Source organism: Hesperophylax consimilis, chromosome 29, assembly GCF_061612785.1.
Source record: "Hesperophylax consimilis isolate HC1 chromosome 29, BYU_Hcon_1.0, whole genome shotgun sequence".
Lineage (NCBI taxonomy): Eukaryota > Metazoa > Arthropoda > Insecta > Trichoptera > Limnephilidae > Hesperophylax > Hesperophylax consimilis.
In genome coordinates this window covers 6,718,352-6,739,451 of record NC_142864.1, presented here as the reverse complement: position 1 = coordinate 6,739,451, position 21,100 = coordinate 6,718,352, and the positions used below count along the sequence as shown (strand labels likewise).

At 36.9% G+C, this 21,100-nt stretch overlaps 2 protein-coding genes across 2 annotated transcripts; both read right to left on the bottom strand.

Annotated features, from left to right (window-relative positions):
* Positions 1-3,080: 3,080 nt before the first annotated feature.
* Positions 3,081-3,825, bottom strand: LOC149409830 (uncharacterized). Its single transcript, XM_089649366.1, has 2 exons — positions 3,718-3,825; positions 3,081-3,565 (listed from the first exon to the last, which is right to left on the bottom strand). The coding sequence occupies exons 1-2, from the start codon at positions 3,823-3,825 to the stop codon at positions 3,356-3,358; spliced, it is 318 nt and encodes a 105-aa protein (XP_089505492.1). The 3' UTR covers positions 3,081-3,355.
* Positions 3,826-6,609: 2,784 nt separating this feature from the next.
* On the bottom strand, positions 6,610-19,234 carry LOC149409829 (uncharacterized). The gene is made up of 3 exons (XM_089649086.1): positions 19,010-19,234; positions 14,314-14,552; positions 6,610-6,859 (listed from the first exon to the last, which is right to left on the bottom strand). The coding sequence occupies exons 1-3, from the start codon at positions 19,232-19,234 to the stop codon at positions 6,610-6,612; spliced, it is 714 nt and encodes a 237-aa protein (XP_089505212.1).
* Positions 19,235-21,100: the final 1,866 nt, after the last annotated feature.

Sequence of the window (21,100 nt, the reverse complement as noted above, 5' to 3'; positions counted from 1 at the left end):
CAATTACATAAAGATTTCTTTGATAAAAATAATATTCCACAATAAATTTTAAGCAAAATAATTATTTATATTTGAGGACTAACCGTACCATTAGTTTGAACTACAACAGCATGACATCACTATTTAACGGTATAATTTTTTTTAATAAATTACTCCTAGATATATCAGAGAAAAATTATAACAGTTACAAAAAAAATCAATTTAAAATTCTCTAATACCACCTCATAACTTTTCTTATTGTTTGATATTATTTATTTATTTATTTTATTTCAGGGAAATCAACAGTTTACAATGTGGTTCATTTATACATGTGTGATTTACCTAACTGAGAAATCAATTACAGATTTCCTCAATATACTATTCTATAATGTATCTAAAAATTTAAACACTATACTTAAATGTATCTAAAAAATATTAAATTTATCGAAGAAAGCAAACACTTTGTCGCTTGACATTATACAAATGAAAGAAATACTTTGTTTTAAACGACATTATTTTAATATATATTTCGTCGACCGGTTTGGATTGAACCCAAATATTGTGTTAAATAAATATAAAGTGGTTTAAAAAGAAGTATTGTTTGCTTTTTAGGGAGATTATTATAACAGGAGATTATTAAAACAGAAGATTATTATAAAATAATACTACAAAATATATGTTTTTACATTTTATGCAGTTTGGTACACGTTTAATACATTTTTAATTGAGTTTTTATATTTATTTTGGTGACATTGAAGATAGAATCAGAGAGAATGTTATTATACATATGTTGAACATATTCTTCTAAGACAAGAATTTTTATTTGAAATGGTTTTACAGTGTTTTTCTTTAAATAGATTACATGAGCGTGTGTGCCGTGTAGGTACTTTTCAATTATGTTTAATAAACTCCACATATTATGTTTCTGCTTATCATTCTTAGGTATTATTTATAAATAACCTGTTTTTATTACTTTTATTGTATTTTCTTGTGAGGTTATTAATAGTTTTTACAAGCATCTGATTTATCAGAAAAGTGATTGAAATATTATGTTGTAAATATTGTAACACTAAAGATGTTAAGAAATATAAATAAAAATATTTTTATTTTAAACATAATGATAATAATAAGTTTAGCTCATTAATTGAAATATTAAAATTTGAGGTTGAACTAATTAAGTTAAATATAAAAACATATATTATTATATTGAATACGTAACGACGGAAGTGCTGCGTCGATGGTATTGTATCCTCGTAACCGATCACGAGTAGATATTATTTTGTATACATAACGACGGCCGTGCTGCGTCCACGCATTACGTCGATAGTATTGCGTCCCCATAGCCGTTTGTGAATTTGTACATTTTTATGTATTGTTTGAGCCCTTGGTGAAGCAAAACGTTAGATTTGGCAACATTTAGTTCATTTACAACGATGCCACGTAGCACTCAGAACTAAAAATCACCTTGCGCGGGTGGACATTTTTGTAAGATGGATTACAGTAGACGGTAAATTGACGTCCCGACCTAAAAAGGTCCGACCGCCCTCTGTAATCGAGCGAACTGGCGCGTTATGAAATGATACATTTTTACTAAGGATATCGTTGTAAAAAAATTGTCACACGCCTGCGCCCAGTAGGTACGTTTGTATACAAGATGCAACAAGATATTCATTCAAACTTCTCACTATCAGTAGACAGTTTGTTGTCAGGTCTGGTGTGTTTCTGGATGCCAAAAAAATAAAACAAATATATAGATACATATATTTTTTAAATACCGCACAAGAGTCTCAACCGCTCCCGTCTGGAACAAAGAGACTGTGGCATCCCCAATCTGAGTACAAGGGTGAAGGTATTGGCGAGGGGAAGAATGTGGGGAGGATAAATATAGAAAAGTACCTGGATATTTATATCTGGTCGCCAAACACGGCAAAAGCTTAGAAATAACGTTTCCATTCGGAATGGTTGTCTCACACCAGGGCGATACTGAGAGTATATTTCACTCTGGAACATGTTGCAAAAACACTTTATATTGTGTTAAATGTATTAATTGTGAAATAACACAAACAAATAAAAAATTATTTGGGCACGCCGGGTTTGACCGTCAGATTACGGGATTCGGATTGCGTCGAGAGTCTTAGCTCTCAACCACAGATGCTGTATTTAATTAATTAATTCACTATGAACGTCAAAGTTCACTAGAAGAGTAAGAAATATTTTGTGTTGTTTATTTATTTGTTAATTTATTTATTACACCTAATAGACTTTTACATTCTAGTTTAATAGTTGAGTATCGCAGTTATTATAAATTCTTCAAAATTAAAACAATAGAGAAAACAAAATAGAATGAAAAAAAAATGTTACAACAAAAGCGTATAATAAAATAAGATACATTGGTAAAAACGATAAGAAGCCTCACATAAGTAGATATTCAAAATGAACAAAAGATTGCAAAAAATATAGATGTCTATTTGTCTCGATATATAAAAGAATTAAAATAAACAATATTTATTTTGATTATTTTTAAGGTGAAATATATCTCCCATATCAGAATAAGTCATGCAATCCTAAGGGGTTTTATAATATAAGGAGCATAACAACGGCCTAAATGTACCTTTTGAAACTCTCAAAACAAATCCAAGAGTCTTAAGGGCCTTATATACGGAAGACGTAAAAATGAAATCGACCTTCAAAACGCCATGTAACAAACAAATAATATACACTCGGACGCCAGAATAAATTATTCAGTATGGACGTGAAACCTTTATTAGAATAGTCAGCAATATACGGAAGACGTAACAATTGAATTAGAGTGAACGGACGTGAAACCTATATTAAAAGGAACCTTCAATATATAAAAAATATACACCCGGACGTGAGTATGTACGTGACGCTAGAAATGTATGAAAGTGTAATAAACATCAAAACCTGCATTATTATGAATATAAAAAAATATGATATTAGCGATTATTGTGAGTAAAACATAGTGCAATATTCACAAAAACAATCTAAAAAAAAGAACTAGAAGTGCTGGACGCCCAAAGACGGATTTACACACGGACGCAATAAATGTTGTGGGACCTATATATATATATACTCTTTGTCAATTCATATATTGCATCTTCAGTTCTGATTTCTTTTTGAAAACCAAATTAATTTATTTTACGATAAATTTTTGTATATTTCTAAATGTTCAATGACTCTATTTTTTAATGCATTTTAAACATGAGATATTGGTCTATAATTGTTGCATTAGAATTGGATGATTTTAGGCTATCAATGCGCCTTTCAATTCCATTTATTGTGCTAGGTGAAAAATATTCCATAGATTTAATTGAATCGTTATTTGAATTTAATTGCAAAGCAAGTTATCAGTGGTTCATGTTATCTTTGGAGAGCTCGTTGCCATTGGCTCTCGTGTTTCCACCCAAGTGACTATGTCGAGGAACTCAAAGCCCATTTTCAGGAACATGTTCTTGGATGGTTCGTTTTCTGTGATGATGCATCCAAATACTTCTCCGTTCTTCTCTGCGTGTCTCTTCGCCATTGTCCTGATGAGCAGCTGGGCGTAGCCCTTTCTCCTTTGCTCCTAGAATAAGAAAAATATTAACACTAATTCACCATTAGATAGATAGTTATAGATCCTAGATAGGAGGCGGGTTATTGTTAGCCAACACCCCTGCGATAGGTCACCCTAGAAAGACATTAGCAATAGACACTAGTCATTAATAATGATAGTACCTCTAGAACCTGCACAGCATGTATGTCTCCCCTGACTCCGGAAAGCACCCAAGCCCTCAGGTCCCCGGCCTGCCCCAGCAGAGATAGTCCGGCTCCCCAGCCGACCATATTAACACTAATTCACCATTAGATAGATAGTTATAGATCCTAGATAGGAGGCGGGTTATTGTTAGCCAACACCCCTGCGATAGGTCACCCTAGAAAGACATTAGCAATAGACACTAGTCATTAATAATGATAGTACCTCTAGAACCTGCACAGCATGTATGTCTCCCCTGACTCCGGAAAGCACCCAAGCCCTCAGGTCCCCGGCCTGCCCCAGCAGAGATAGTCCGGCTCCCCAGCCGACCATATTAACACTAATTCACCATTAGATAGATAGTTATAGATCCTAGATAGGAGGCGGGTTATTGTTAGCTAACACCCCTGCGATAGGTCACCCTAGAAAGACATTAGCAATAGACACTAGTCATTAATAATGATAGTACCTCTAGAACCTGCACAGCATGTATGTCTCCCCTGACTCCGGAAAGCACCCAAGCCCTCAGGTCCCCGGCCTGCCCCAGCAGAGATAGTCCGGCTCCCCAGCCGACCATATTAACACTAATTCACCATTAGATAGATAGTTATAGATCCTAGATAGGAGGCGGGTTATTGTTAGCCAACACCCCTGCGATAGGTCACCCTAGAAAGACATTAGCAATAGACACTAGTCATTAATAATGATAGTACCTCTAGAACCTGCACAGCATGTATGTCTCCCCTGACTCCGGAAAGCACCCAAGCCCTCAGGTCCCCGGCCTGCCCCAGCAGAGATAGTCCGGCTCCCCAGCCGACCATATTAACACTAATTCACCATTAGATAGATAGTTATAGATCCTAGATAGGAGGCGGGTTATTGTTAGCCAACACCCCTGCGATAGGTCACCCTAGAAAGACATTAGCAATAGACACTAGTCATTAATAATGATAGTACCTCTAGAACCTGCACAGCATGTATGTCTCCCCTGACTCCGGAAAGCACCCAAGCCCTCAGGTCCCCGGCCTGCCCCAGCAGAGATAGTCCGGCTCCCCAGCCGACCATATTAACACTAATTCACCATTAGATAGATAGTTATAGATCCTAGATAGGAGGCGGGTTATTGTTAGCTAACACCCCTGCGATAGGTCACCCTAGAAAGACATTAGCAATAGACACTAGTCATTAATAATGATAGTACCTCTAGAACCTGCACAGCATGTATGTCTCCCCTGACTCCGGAAAGCACCCAAGCCCTCAGGTCCCCGGCCTGCCCCAGCAGAGATAGTCCGGCTCCCCAGCCGACCATATTAACACTAATTCACCATTAGATAGATAGTTATAGATCCTAGATAGGAGGCGGGTTATTGTTAGCTAACACCCCTGCGATAGGTCACCCTAGAAAGACATTAGCAATAGACACTAGTCATTAATAATGATAGTACCTCTAGAACCTGCACAGCATGTATGTCTCCCCTGACTCCGGAAAGCACCCAAGCCCTCAGGTCCCCGGCCTGCCCCAGCAGAGATAGTCCGGCTCCCCAGCCGACCATATTAACACTAATTCACCATTAGATAGATAGTTATAGATCCTAGATAGGAGGCGGGTTATTGTTAGCTAACACCCCTGCGATAGGTCACCCTAGAAAGACATTAGCAATAGACACTAGTCATTAATAATGATAGTACCTCTAGAACCTGCACAGCATGTATGTCTCCCCTGACTCCGGAAAGCACCCAAGCCCTCAGGTCCCCGGCCTGCCCCAGCAGAGATAGTCCGGCTCCCCAGCCGACCATATTAACACTAATTCACCATTAGATAGATAGTTATAGATCCTAGATAGGAGGCGGGTTATTGTTAGCTAACACCCCTGCGATAGGTCACCCTAGAAAGACATTAGCAATAGACACTAGTCATTAATAATGATAGTACCTCTAGAACCTGCACAGCATGTATGTCTCCTCTGACTCCGGAAAGCACCCAAGCCCTCAGGTCCCCGGCCTGCCCCAGCAGAGATAGTCCGGCTCCCCAGCCGACCATATTAACACTAATTCACCATTAGATAGATAGTTATAGATCCTAGATAGGAGGCGGGTTATTGTTAGCTAACACCCCTGCGATAGGTCACCCTAGAAAGACATTAGCAATAGACACTAGTCATTAATAATGATAGTACCTCTTGAACCTGCACAGCATGTATGTTTCCCCTGACTCCGGAAAGCACCCAAGCCCTCAGGTCCCCGGCCTGCCCCAGCAGAGATAGTCCGGCTCCCCAGCCGACCATATTAACACTAATTCACCATTAGATAGATAGTTATAGATCCTAGATAGGAGGCGGGTTATTGTTAGCTAACACCCCTGCGATAGGTCACCCTAGAAAGACATTAGCAATAGACACTAGTCATTAATAATGATAGTACCTCTAGAACCTGCACAGCATGTATGTCTCCCCTGACTCCGGAAAGCACCCAAGCCCTCAGGTCCCCGGCCTGCCCCAGCAGAGATAGTCCGGCTCCCCAGCCGACCATATTAACACTAATTCACCATTAGATAGATAGTTATAGATCCTAGATAGGAGGCGGGTTATTGTTAGCTAACACCCCTGCGATAGGTCACCCTAGAAAGACATTAGCAATAGACACTAGTCATTAATAATGATAGTACCTCTAGAACCTGCACAGCATGTATGTCTCCCCTGACTCCGGAAAGCACCCAAGCCCTCAGGTCCCCGGCCTGCCCCAGCAGAGATAGTCCGGCTCCCCAGCCAACCATATTAACACTAATTCACCATTAGATAGATAGTTATAGATCCTAGATAGGAGGCGGGTTATTGTTAGCTAACACCCCTGCGATAGGTCACCCTAGAAAGACATTAGCAATAGACACTAGTCATTAATAATGATAGTACCTCTAGAACCTGCACAGCATGTATGTCTCCCCTGACTCCGGAAAGCACCCAAGCCCTCAGGTCCCCGGCCTGCCCCAACAGAGATAGACCGGCTCCCCAGCCGACCATATTATTGAAGTAGTCCAAGGAGCCGGGGTGGCGGTACGGGTACACTTGGTCCATCACCTCGCAGTGCTCGAGCTGAGACGGCTCCACACGGATATCAGAGGGAACTCTGATAACAACGTAGACAATTGATCCATAATTAATAAATTATTACTAATGGTTATTATGAACAGTCGGGGGCTTATAGAATCATTTAATAGTAGCTTCATTTATACAAAAGTATAGTCTTGACGTGAGAACCGATGGAGAGACAGGGACCGCGGAAGTACTCTATGACGGGGGGGGGGCAAACTTGTTTAGTCACCCTCTTCCTTCAGTATCCTCTCCAGTCAATCAACTAGTTATAAATAAGACAAAACGGGGATGACTAGGTCAAACAAATAACAGGTTCAGTGAATAAAAACTTTTTTTTTTAAATATTGCTTTATTGCATTCATTGAACGATACCAAAACCGTTGCGTCTCTCAGCCGTCTTTGAAGCAAATTCCCTAAGAATTTCATTTAAATCTAAACTATATGTTTCCGCCTTATGCACGTGCAGTATTGCTAGATAAGTAAGTCTTCTCTGATTTATTGGTAGTCGAAGGAATGTTCCAATATTACTTACTCCAATCCGAAAAAAGACTCAAACATCAAAGAACTGTCAATAAATGGAAAAAAACCCTAGCAAAGAATGAACCTAGTAAAATAGCAAATTTCATTAACTCACAATTTGCAAAAGTTGGCTCTACCCTGGCTGAAAAAATTCTCCTAAAAAACGGCACATCAGAAGACTCTCTAGCCAAACTATGCTCTACCATACAACCAAATCATACGTTTAATGTCCATAAAGTAAGTACTAAGGAAATCTCGGATTTCATTATATCTCTCAAACCAAATTGCGCGGTGGGACCAGACAACCTTTCCAATCATATACTGATTAATTTGCGAGAATACATACTTATACCTCTTCAACATATTTTCAACCAAAGTTTTAGCCTCGGCATTGTCCCCGATCACCTAAAAATAGGTTGTTTTACTCCAATACACAAATCGGGAGACAAAACTATGATTTTAAATTACAGACCTATCACTTTGCTAAATTCACTATCCAAACTACTAGAAAAAACTATGAAAAAAGATTGCTCGCATACCTTGATAAACACAATTAACACATACAACACATACCTTGATAAACACAACCTCTCAAACAGCCAATTCGGGTTTCGAGCGAAAATGGGAATAGAAGACGCCTTATCGGAACTAACTACTTACATAGTCAAAAACTTAGATGGCGGGTCAAAGGTGGTAGGGGCTTTCTTAGACCTAGCAAAAGCTTTCGACACCATCTCACATAAATTACTACAATAAATACTCAAAAATATCGGCATAACCGGTCCACCATTAAAATGGTTCATCAACTACATTGAAAATAGACAACAAATAGTAAAAACCAATAAACACGAAAGTGACAAGGTAGGTAACAGGTATGGAGTACCGCAAGGCAGCGTCTTGGGTCCCATACTTTTTCTCATCTACATAAATAGTCTAACTGAGATAAACCTTGGAAAAATAGAGTATAAAGTAATCAGTTACGCAGATGACACTGTAATTTTATTCAAAGCACAATCATGGGAAAAGGTCTACAAAAACACAGAAGCAGGGATGACTGAAATAATAAATGGCTAATGAATTATCTTCTTACATTCATCATTTCTAAAACAAAATACTTGACTTTTAGTAAAACAAAAGCTGGACAGCCAGATAGTCGCCCACAATTACATCTTCACCCCTGCACCAATTCTTCCACAAATAATACACGCTGTACTTGTGACAAAATAGATTATGCGGATAATATCAAATATCTCGGCTTAACTGTTGACCATAATCTAAAATGGGATCTCCAAATTAACCTAATAACAAAAAAAATCCGGAAACTATCATACATCTTCAAAACAATACGAAATATTATGTCATTAAATCAGCTAAAAAATATATACTTTGCACTTTGTCAAAGTATTCTAATGTATGGTATTTCAGTATGGGGAGTAGCAGCAGACACTCATCTCAAATCCCTTAAAATTAATCATAAATCAATAATTCGAATTATGTTTAGAAAGCCTTATCAACATCCGACAGAACAGCTAATGATTGAAAATAACTTATTAGACATAAATAAACTGTTCATAAAGAAGATCATCTACAAAAACTGCATAAAAAAATTACCACATCACATAACTCACTCGCAAAACACGAGAGCAATTACACAGAAACAATTACAAGTACCGTATATCAAATCAAATTTCACTAAAAGACATAAATCCTACCTGGCTCCTCACATATTCAACATGTTCCTAACCCAAACTAAAACTTACGTCTTACCAAATAATTTGAATTGGGTGTTCAAAAGATTTGTAAACTGGTTGATGGTAAAACAAAGAACAGATATTAGAAATATTCTAAACATCTAATGCATTTTACAAACCATACTGCACACAAATTCTAACAAAATTACAAAATTTTACAATTAATTATAATACGAAATACTCATTTCATATTTTTATACATAATTTTTCAACACATATAGTACTACACTTATTTTTCTATTACTCATTTTTCTACTTCTATTTTTTCTTATTATGTTTATTTTACTATTTTTACTAAACATTTGGTTTATATATAAATTGTTAATTACCAGCCTCAGAACAGACTATGTCTAGTGAGGAGGGTAATGAAAAAAAAAACATCTGTACAGAACCAACCTTAAATAAACGCCCGGGTTGCCGGCACTGAAACTGAAACTGATGCGTCGGAGGGCACTCAGAGACCTTTCACGCGACGTAGACGTAGCTGGCACGGTGAGGAGCAAGACTACTAACTTTTTTACTTCATTAATCATTGCTCTTGAAACTTTAGGTAGATTAGCCAGTTCTCTTGCGTACTCTCGGACAGTCTTCACGTGAGGTATTGCTTTCTTAGCTATCTTCATTTGCAGTGCTAGTGGGTCAATATCAAAATCAGTTGCGTGAACGCCTAATTCGACACTTTTTCATTTATGAAAAAAAGCACTGTGATTCACTAAGATACAGATAATCTTTACCAGCACAGATAATCCTTCTTTACCCAGGTAGTAAAATTGGAGGGGGCGCGGCCCCCCCCATTTGATTTTAGAGGGGGATTTGGCCCCCTCTGCCCCCCACTTCCGCAGTCGCTGTGGAGAGACCCATCTGGTCCTTAAAACGGATATCGGAGGGAATTCTGATAACAACATAGACAATGGATGAATAATCAATAAATTATTACTAGTGGTTATTCTCAACAGTCGGTGGCTTTTAGAATCATGTAATAGTAACGTCTTAAAAGTAGAGTCTTGATGTGAGAACCGATGGAGCGACCCATCTGGTCCTTAAAACGGGTCGGGAAAGTGGTGGGTGCCCTCGACTGTAGTGGTTCTTGCACAGACGCGAAATTTATCTTATTTATTAAATCAAAACCAAAACCATACGATTTGTAAATAGGTACTTAAATACCTACCAAATTAATTATAAACCTCACATATTTTCAGTTTTATTTTTAACTGTACCCGCCACCCTAAAAGACCACAACATTAGATCGACTTTAATTCTACTCCGGTGATCTCATTCCTGTGCAGAGATGGTGCGTTGAGTATTCCTGTGCAGAGATGGTGCGTTGAGTATTCCTCGGGCCTCCATGACTTCTCCTACCATCAAAACCAATTTAAATTCTACTCCGGTGATCTCATTCCTGTGCAGAGATGGTGCGTTGAGTATTCCTCGGGCCTCCGTGACTTCTCCTACCATTAAAACCAATTTAAATTCTACTCCGGTGATCTCATTCCTGTGCAGAGATGGTGCGTTGAGTATTCCTCGGGCCTCCGTGACTTCTCCTACCATTAAAACCAATTTAAATTCTACTCCGGTGATCTCATTCCTGTGCAGAGATGGTGCGTTGAGTATTCCTCGGGCCTCCGTGACTTCTCCTACCATCAAAACCAATTTAAATTCTACTCCGGTGATCTTATTCCTGTGCAGAGATGGTGCGTTGAGTATTCCTCGGGCCTCCGTGACTTCTCCTACCATCAAAACCAATCTAAATTCTACTCCGGTGATCTCATTCCTGTGCAGAGATGGTGCGTTGAGTATTCCTCGGGCCTCCGTGACTTCTCCTACCATTAAAACCAATTTAAATTCTACTCCGGTGATATCATTCCTGTGCAGAGATGGTGCGTTGAGTATTCCTCGGGCCTCCGTGACTTCTCCTACCATCAAAACCAATTTAAATTCTACTCCGGTGATCTCATTCCTGTGCAGAGATGGTGCGTTGAGTATTCCTCGGGCCTCCGTGACTTCTCCTACCATCAAAACCAATCTAAATTCTACTCCGGTGATCTCATTCCTGTGCAGAGATGGTGCGTTGAGTATTCCTCGGGCCTCCGTGACTTCTCCTACCATTAAAACCAATTTAAATTCTACTCCGGTGATATCATTCCTGTGCAGAGATGGTGCGTTGAGTATTCCTCGGGCCTCCGTGACTTCTCCTACCATCAAAACCAATTTAAATTCTACTCCGGTGATCTCATTCCTGTGCAGAGATGGTGCGTTGAGTATTCCTCGGGCCTCCGTGACTTCTCCTACCATTAAAATCAATCTAAATTCTACCATCTCTAAACACTCCTGGCACTAATAAGAACGAACATTTAAATTGTCAGGAATATCAGTCGACCACTTTTCGAGTTTTCGAGCTGACGTGTAGGTACTCGGCGTTGCTGAATTCCGTTTAGAATAACGCAGCATATAACGGGCGCGAACTCCATCACTAGGACGTATCAGCACGTCACGCCCGGAGGAAGTAATTTCAAATTATTATTTTTTTTCATTTATGCATTATAAAAATGAAAACATCGAATTAAAATAATAGAAACTTTACAAACAATTATAAAGATTACAAAAAATATAAAAAAGGTTATAATTACAGAACAATAAACAAAAGCACACAGATAAAAGAGAAACATTGAGTTTAAAAAATTAAAAACTCAAGTTCCGTGTGATGTGCTCGGAAATTGAGTCAGGGCGCAACATATACAGGATTTTCCAATAAGATTTGTTATTTTGATATTCAATCGTAAAAGATCAATGACTCCGCTGGACCATAAACCGCACCAAACAGTCACACGTTGAAGATAGAGAGGCTTTTCAACAATAACTCTTGGGTTTTCCGAGCCCCAGATGCGACAATTTTGCTTGTTGACGAAGCCACCGAGGTGGAAATGGGCCTCATCACTCAAGATGATTTGCATTTGATTCACTCAAGTGAATTTTAATAATTTCAATGCGTTGTTAAAGCGTGTATCGTTCCATTTTTATCAATGGCGTAGTTTCTACTTGTCAAATGTCAAAAAATGACAGCTTCAAAAGTAACATCTATCGAAATAGCGGGCTATTCAAAATAACACCTCTTATTAGAAAACCCTGTATTTCAAGGTCGTATTCATACGTCCTACCCGTACCCGATAATGTTTACGTTTGACGTATTTATACGTCCCGCCCGGCTAACAGGTTAATAGATAAACATAACTAAATGGAAACATTACAGAGCTCATTTATAAAACTATAGTTGCTCCATATTTAGATTATTGCTCTTATATTTGGCCAATGAAGAAAATTTGAACAAACTAGATGCTATACAGAATAGAGCTATGAGATGTATACTGAGAAAATGCAAATACGCAAGCATTAATCAAATGAGAGAGCAGCTAAATTGGATTCCAATTATAAAGAGACTCTTATTTAATGTGTTCATTTTTGTGCATAAAGTCATGAACAACCAAAATGCCTAAATATTTTAATGATTTTACGCGGATAGTGACTTTATTTTATAATATTTAGAGATTAAAGAAGAAGATTTTCACAATTATTATTGTTTTTTTTTAATAGTAGCTGTTACCCGCCACGCGTTGCTGTGCCTCAGTCTGTCTGTGCAGATAGAAAAACAATAGCACGTGTTAGTTTGTTGCCGACAGATGGTGCTCTTTAAAAAAACATGTTTTAACCTGGACATCTAGGTATATAATATATGAATATAAAAACACACGCAAACAAACAACATATTCGAATGCAACGTTCTGTCAAAATTTCAAAACTATCGATGAAAAACTTTTGGAGATTTAAGATTTTCAATAAACGAACATTTAAATTTTTATTTATAAAGAGTACACCCCGCCACGCGTTGTTGTGGCACAGTATGTCTGTGTAGAAAGAGAAAAAACAGCGCGTGTTGCCTTTACATCCAAAAAAGCATGTTTGTCCAACAGATTCCGCTGTTCAAAAAAAAAACATGTTTTCACCTGTCACAGATAGGGTTGCCAGATGTCCGGCTTTGGACCGGACAGTACGGTTTTTTGAACGGTTGTCCGGTCTAGAAAATTTAGGAAAACCGGACAATAGAATGACCGGTTTTTTGAAAATACGCGACATATACATATACCTCACTCACGAGGTAATTTATAGAGAAAAAGCCGTGAGCGATTCTGACGGGTAAGCAAGACTAGCTCAAATCTGTTGAAAATGATACAATATGTGTGCAGTGTTCCCGTCTCCAATTCCTTCGTAGGAAGAGTTTTTAGTGTAATGGGTAATGTATGGACTGACTGAAAGAAATCTACTATGTGTGAATACCATAAAAAGCGAATTATGTGTTTTTATCAATTTAAATGTCAGTTGCACTGAATTTAAAGATACAATTTCAGGCAATAAACGATTATTTAAAGCAGAAGCGTCTAGTGGCAAATATGTTAAAAAGTGATTAAATGCTTACCAATAGCAATCATAAATATAAATTTTAATGTATACTGAGTGTTTCATTGTATTCACCCTGAGAAATTATCGGTAATTTTCTCTGTTTGTTTTGGCCAAATTCAAAGGGGTTTATGATTATCAAAGGACCCTTTGATTTTCGTCAAATTGTACCAAAAAAATCAAACGTTTATCTGGACCATCTGGCAACCCTATTCACCGATGACATGTCTCAAATATAGGTACAAAAATACACTTGTAAATGCAACATTATGTCAAAATTTCAAAGCAATCGGTGAAGAACTGTCGAAGATTTAGGATGGATTGTTTCGAAGAATTTGTACAATTCATCAAATTTCAAAGTTCTATTTCGGGTTCAGTGAAAATCCTATTCCAGTTCTGTTATTATATCATTATAGGCTAGTTGCTTGACAGATCTGAAATAATAACAGAACTTGAAAAAATATTTGACAGAACTTGAAAATTAACTTTCAAATTTGAAGAATTGTTCAAATTCTCTCCTGTGAATTAGGAACAAACGAACATTAATATTTTTATTTATATGGAAGATTCGCATTTACATCTCTCCATATCTTCTTCTTTTTGAAGGCTTACTATGGAGCCTTAAATTTAAAACATTTGGAACAGGATTATGGCAATACCTTTGTCCATTGGTGATATTTGTCTTCATAGTCTTGTTTCGTAATTGTATTTTGCAGCATAATTGTGTATTGCCTGTTGCGGTTGTCGAGCAAATAATTGGTCAACTTACTCTGTATCAAACGCAAGCGCCTTCTGTTTGGTGATGTAGGCGATGTGGGTCCGGTCCACGTCGTATTCTATTCCCACGGTGTTGAAGATGGAGTAAACGGCCTGCACTAGATTGGGTATCACGGCGCCAAACAGAACATGGTGCGACCATGCCACCCTTTGAGTCTTCACAACAGCCTCCACCAACTTGGAGTGATCTGTGCCCAGCGAGTACACCCCCACTTCGGTAGCGTTGGGAGCCTGTAAACAGAATTTCGGAATTTAAACCAAAATTTACTCCGAAATCTTAAGATTTACGAGACTCCAATTCACTTGTGGTGCCAACGTTCTGTCCCGGTGGGAACTAGGCTCAGATACCTGAGGAGACATACAGTAGAACCAGAAGACATAACCACATACCCAATGACAACCCTGGTGAACTTTATTAAAGGGACTGGGTTGTTGTTAAAGGATTAAGGTAAAATGGGAGATAGCACAATGGGCCTATGTCATAAGTGCTCACGGGAACTACGTGTAAACCGTCTCCGCCCTTAAAAAAAATAAATATAAGATTTGTAAGTAGGTACTTAAATAATGGTATGGCTGTCGGGTTTGACAATATTGCTGCTGAATATTTTAAAGGAGGCAGCCGTATAATTCTCACATGTTTGTGCAATCTTTTTAACCAATGTTTAAAGGAAGGTTACACGCCTTTAGATTGGAGAAGGGCTGTGATCATGCCATTATACATAGATAAAGGGTCACGTATGGAATGTGGGAATCATAGGGCTATTAGCCTGCTAAGTTCAGTTGGCAAGCTGTATGGTAGATTTTGATTGAAAGAGTAAGAAAGGAAACAAAGGATAAAATATGGGATGTGCAAGGTGCTTTTATGAGTGGAAGGGGGTGCATGGACCAGATCTTCTCATTGCGTATGCTCACTGAGAAGTTTCTGGCAAAAAACCAGAAACTTTTCTGTGCCTTTGTAGATCTACAAAAAGCATACGACCGAGTCGACAGGAAAAAGCTATGGAAGGTGTTGTCCAAGTATGGAGTGAATACAAATCTGACTCAGGCAATTGCGTCTCTGTATGAGGGAAGCGTTGCATGTGTTAGGGTAAACGGTGGTTTTACGGGGTAGTTTGATATCACAAAAGGTGTTAAACAAGGCTGCGTAATGTCACCGTGGTTATTCAATCTATACATGGATAATTATATATATAATTCAATCTATACATGGATAATGTATGCAAGAATTGAAAGATGTAGGATTGGGCGCGAATTTGAATAATTTGAAAGTATGTTGCCTGTTGTATGCTGATGATGCGGTGCTGTTTGCTAATAGTATAGATGATCTACAGTCTCTCGTGTCTAGGATGAACGAAGTATGCATGAAGAATGAGTTAATGATGAATGTAAGTAAGTCTAAAGTAATTGTGTTTGAAAGAGAGAGTACGAAAATAGTGTGCAATAATATAGCTGTGAATGAGGAATACTTGGAGCAGGTGGATGAGTTTGTGTATTTAGGAAGTATGTTTACGAGAGATGGGAAGGCTGACAGAGATATTGAAAGAAGGGTAAATGCAGGTAATTCCGTTAATGGAGGACTGAACGCCGTTGGCGCTAACAAAAAATTGTCCAAAGAAGCGAAGTTAGCAGTCCTCAACGGAGTGCTGGTACCTACCTTGATGTATGGAAGTGAGGCATGGAACTGGCAAAGAAAGGATGAAAGTAGATTAAATGCTGTTGAAATGAGATCCCTGAGGCGTATGTGTGGTAAAACCATGTTTGATCGTGTGAGGAATGTGGAGATCCGCAAAGAGTGCAAGGCTGATGTAAGTGTAATGAGTAAGATTAAGAAAGGGACGCTTAGATGGTTTGGGCATGTAGACCAAATAAGCGAAGATAGGAGTGTAAGGAGGATATATGATGCAAATGCGAATGGTAGCAGAAGTCGGGGACGCCCGAGGAAGACATGGCACGATCAAGTGAATCAGATACTCGAGTCGGGCCATGTCAAGAGTCAGAATAATAGAAGAGTATGTATGAGACGATGTATGAATGTGAATGAGGCAAGAAGTGTGTGCTAAGACCGAGTTGTTTGGCGGTCCGTCCTCTCTGCCTACCCCTGCGGGGAAACGGCGTGATGGTTAGTGAGTTAGTTAGTTAGTTACTTAAATACCTACCCACCTAATTACATATTTTATGTAATGTTTTTTAAAAATTTCAAATAAGGAATTCAACAAACTACTTATTCATGTTCTCCATCAAGATCAAAAATTTGAGGTACAAAAGTATAAAAGGCCATGGGACAGTTTTAATATTTTGTGAAATAGCTCAAAATATAGTTGCTGAACTGTCTGTACGTGACGTTGTAAATGTCGATGGTCAATACAGAAATGTTTAGCAGTTGAATCGCTCTGTTGATTGGTGCGTTCTGATGGGCAAAAGTCATTGGATCTTCCATGAGTATACTTGTTAGGCACATATAAGTTGACCTCTTTCAATATAAGCCAATCAAGTACAGTTCCAGAGATTAGTTGAAACAAAGCTCCAACCATTCTACCGTGATCAAGGATGGATACAGGAATGAATAGTACGCATATTCTATGATGTATAAGTAACGCGTAAACCTATTTTATGGTTTTTGGGATATGGTTTTGTTCAGAAGGGTTCCAAATAATGGAGCTTTACTTCCCCAAAGAAACATCGCTATATCAACGACATTTAATTTTTCAAACTTTCTTTAGGCGGGTAGGTAGGTAAAATAATATTATTAAAACAATGCAAATTAGAAGTCTACATAATCAAGACGATTTCACATTTAAAAATAGAATCTTTAGTGAACTATTAAAACGGCCACCATCTTGAAACGTAAAAGGAACGTACACACAAATTTACAGACGGACGAATTGCAAAACGCTCGAGTAAAAATAGAACTTCGCTACGCCAGGTCAAATATAAATAAAGTCAAGGAAAAAAAATCTAACCTAATCTAAGGTTACCTAAACTAACCACACCTGATCTAACTAGAAATGAAAACGAAAACTCAGGCGATGAGTGAATTAAACCCTAAGACCTCTGACATTTTGCAATCCAATGCAAGAACTAGATTTCGCAGAAAATAGCTTCAGATTACATTTGATTAAAAAAAATCGCTGTTTGATTAAAGAACGTCTTTCAAAACAAAATTCTCTATGTGCGCTTAGTTCTTCTAAACTGCGAAAGGGTTTTCACTATCATTTTGAGAATTTCTTCTGGGAGTCTTAAATATTTATATAATACATCCATATTATATTTATAGAAAGTAGAAAAAAATCGTTGATTTTTAATCAAGTCGTAAAAAAATTATTTCCGAACGCTTACATTGCTAACGCTCACTAAACCTTGTGAGAAACTTAAAAATAATGTACTACGGAATTGTATATCTTTAAAAGGCCTACAGAAAAGTCCGCTATGGTGTATGTCTATCTCCTTAGGATGACCCCCAATAACGCCGGGTACACATCAGCTAGTTACAAATAAACAAATGCAATTAGAAACATTAAAAATTTTAATGTAAGCAAGGACAAAATTTTGTCGCTTAGCGATAATTTTTATCGTGTAAACTGTAATTAGTACTTCACACGAAATTAAAAAAAACGTATTTAATTATACAAATGTATTATAAAAAAAAATGTCACTTCAATACTTATAGTAGTATGGGGAGGATGCTCTAAAACTATATTAGATACATTAATTAAGGCTCAAAAATTGATTATGCGGACAATCTACAAAGTACACTACATTCACCCCACGAAGTACTTATCCAAGGACTTCAAAGTACTCAATATAAAATCCCTATACATCAAACACTTATCCTCCTACTACAAATTCAAACAAACGAAAATAAATATTTTTGAATCCAACTATAACACAAGATATTCCAACCAATCGAACTATATTATTCCAGCAACAAGAACCTCAATGGCTCAGTCACAATTTAATTTTCTTGCTCCTAAAATCTTCAACAATTTACCAATAGAAATAAAGTCAATTGCCAAATCCGACATTTTCAGGACTGACTTTCTTGGGGACTTTTTGATGAGTGAGTGGGATAGTGTCGGTAACCTGCTTCTCGTACTCAGATAGAGGTGTATATATGTATATGTGTGCATATATATATATGCATGTATTTATGTATGTACATATGTGTATTACTTTTATATATTTGTGTTTATTTTATAGAAAACTTTGGCAAATTTGTGAGTTATTGAAAACATTTTTTTTTACCAATTTTCAAAATTTCTTTATAATTCCATCAAAATATGTTTACACTAGACTTAAATTCAAACTAACTATTCCTCCATTGGTCACCATGAAACAGGCAGCTGCCTAGTGCCATGTAACATGTACTTATAAATAAATAAATAAATTTCGTTTCATTTAAAAAATATTTACTATAAAGTTTGCAAATATTTGGCAAATATTTCCCAAATGTTGTAAGAGATAATTTCAAATGTTTAGGGTAAATTTTTGAATGCAAGCTAAAAGCGTGGTCTTCTATCTTTCTAACACAGTTTAAATAATATTTCTCACATAATACAAAATGAGATAGTATAAATTTTATGAGACTGTGTCTGGCTGGAATATACGAATATATCTCCCTTGTCTGTAAAGAATATCTCCCAAAATTGGCCAAGGGGACAGAGCTGATTAAAATGAATTATAATACTGACCAGATGCCAAATTAAGACGATTCCATAATCACAATTACCAAACGGAGCACACACGGAAACTGGAAAATCAGCAATTTTATTCTTGTTTAAACTGGAAGTAAACAGGGAACTGAATGCGGTCATGCCATAAGGGAATTTCTTCCGGAATTTCTCCCTTAGTGGGATCCATTCTTCTTCGGGAATATCCACTAGACTGTCTGTAATAGCACTGTCCATCTCTGCCATCCTAAACAAACTGATTCAGCATTTCAATTTAGAAATGTATTTATACTTATGATACAAGTATTATCACTATTAAAAACATATACAATATTATTTATACAGGATGTTGAGAGACGTAAGTACTTGACTTACTTTAACAGGTACAGTTTTCTTACAAATTCTCCTAAAAAAAACGAAAGTGATTTTGAAATATCAAGTTTTCTCAATTTTTTTATGATTGCAGTACAGATTTAAGTAAAAACGTGGTTAGCGTTTTTGACAACATTTTTCACGTTTGATATTAAAATTTTATTATTTAGAAATAGTAATGTCTATTTTAAATGCATACACCGGAAAGATAATTTTATCTAGTTTCTAAAAGAGTGTTTTATTTTACGAAAAAATAAAAAATAAGATGTATATAACGCATTTCATCACATAGAAAACATTGCTAACTCCTCAAAAGTGATAAAAGTACTGAAGGGTTAACTAAAATATTCCAAGGCGAAGCTTAATGCTGAATCACTATTTTGATTAATCTTTATAAGGAATTGGTGTACATTATGAATACCAAAAAATATGCTTCAGATAAATTGAAGGTTTTCCTATCGTTTCGCATGAGTAGAATACAAATAAAATAATAAATTACTCACTAACAAATATAAATGTAAACAACTAAAAAAAAATTTTTTTTCAATAGAATGTATGAACGCATAAAGAAAACAACTTTAAAAAATACGGTATAATAGCTAAGATTATCTGTGACAGTTTCACTTGATTAAAATTTTTACTTTCTTATAAAATTATTTACAAAATAAATAAAAACCATTTTTGTGCTTGAAATCGAACGTTTCTAGACTCCGTTTGTCAAGCGATTTTTATGCCTATTGCCTACAATATAAGGTATACCAAGAATATACACATTTTTGGCTTGTAGCTTCCTCTTAACCCGTTGAAGGCTTTAACTTTCATATTCCTTAACCTGTTGAAGGCTTTAACTTACATATTCCTTAACCTGTTGAAGGCTTTAACTTACATATTCCTTAACCTGTTGAAGACTTTAACTTACATATTCCTTAACCTGTTGAAGGCTTTAACTTACATATTCCTTAACCTGTTGAAGGCTTTAACTTACATATTCCTTAACCTGTTGAAGGCTTTAACTTACATATTCCTTAACCTGTTGAAGACTTTAACTTACATATTCCTTAACCTGTTGAAGGCTTTAACTTACATATTCCTTAACCTGTCCAAGGCTTTAACTTACATATTCCTTAACCTGTTGAAGATTTTAACTTACATATTCCTTAACCTATTGAAGACTTTAACTTACATATTCCTTAACCTGTTGAAGACTTTAATTTTCATGTTCCTTTACCTGTTGAAGGCTTTAACTTACATATTCCTTAACCTGTTGAAGGCTTTAACTTACATATTCCTTAACCTGTTGAAGACTTTAACTTACATATTCCTTAACCCGTTGAAGACTTTAACTTACGTATTCCTTAACCTGTTGAAGGCCGGAGCATAAAACAGAAACATATTAGTGAAACCTAACGTTTTATGGAGCCCAAACGAGGCTGATTTTGTTTTCATACATTTTTCGAAGCATTAAGGTCAAAATCGCATCGCAAATTATTCTAATTAGAATCATATTAGAATGCTGAAATGTTCTCTAGAGACCCATTTTAAAATGTCTTTTAAAACTTAAAAACAGATAATTTGGTTTGACTGAGGATTGAACTGTCTTCCCCAGGAACTGGTGTCAACCGCGCTAACAACTGGGTAGGACCGACATTTATTTTGTATATTAATTGCTGTAACGTCATCCAAATTCAGAGAAACGGGTGTACGTCACTAAAAGTTGATAAAATACATTGTCATCGACAG

Excerpts from the sequence above, each read along its gene's own strand:
- LOC149409830 (XM_089649366.1), bottom strand. The coding sequence starts at position 3,825 with ATGGTCGGCTGGGGAGCCGGACTATCTCTGCTGGGGCAGGCCGGGGAC. Across the intron at positions 3,566-3,717 it reads ATGCTGTGCAGGTTCTAGAG|GAGCAAAGGAGAAAGGGCTA; the intron begins GTACTATCATTA and ends TTCTTATTCTAG.
- LOC149409829 (XM_089649086.1), bottom strand. The coding sequence starts at position 19,234 with ATGGCAGAGATGGACAGTGCTATTACAGACAGTCTAGTGGATATTCCC. Across the intron at positions 14,553-19,009 it reads TCGTCTTAATTTGGCATCTG|GCTCCCAACGCTACCGAAGT; the intron begins GTCAGTATTATA and ends TTCTGTTTACAG. Across the intron at positions 6,860-14,313 it reads GCGCTTGCGTTTGATACAGA|AGTTCCCTCTGATATCCGTG; the intron begins GTAAGTTGACCA and ends CGTTGTTATCAG.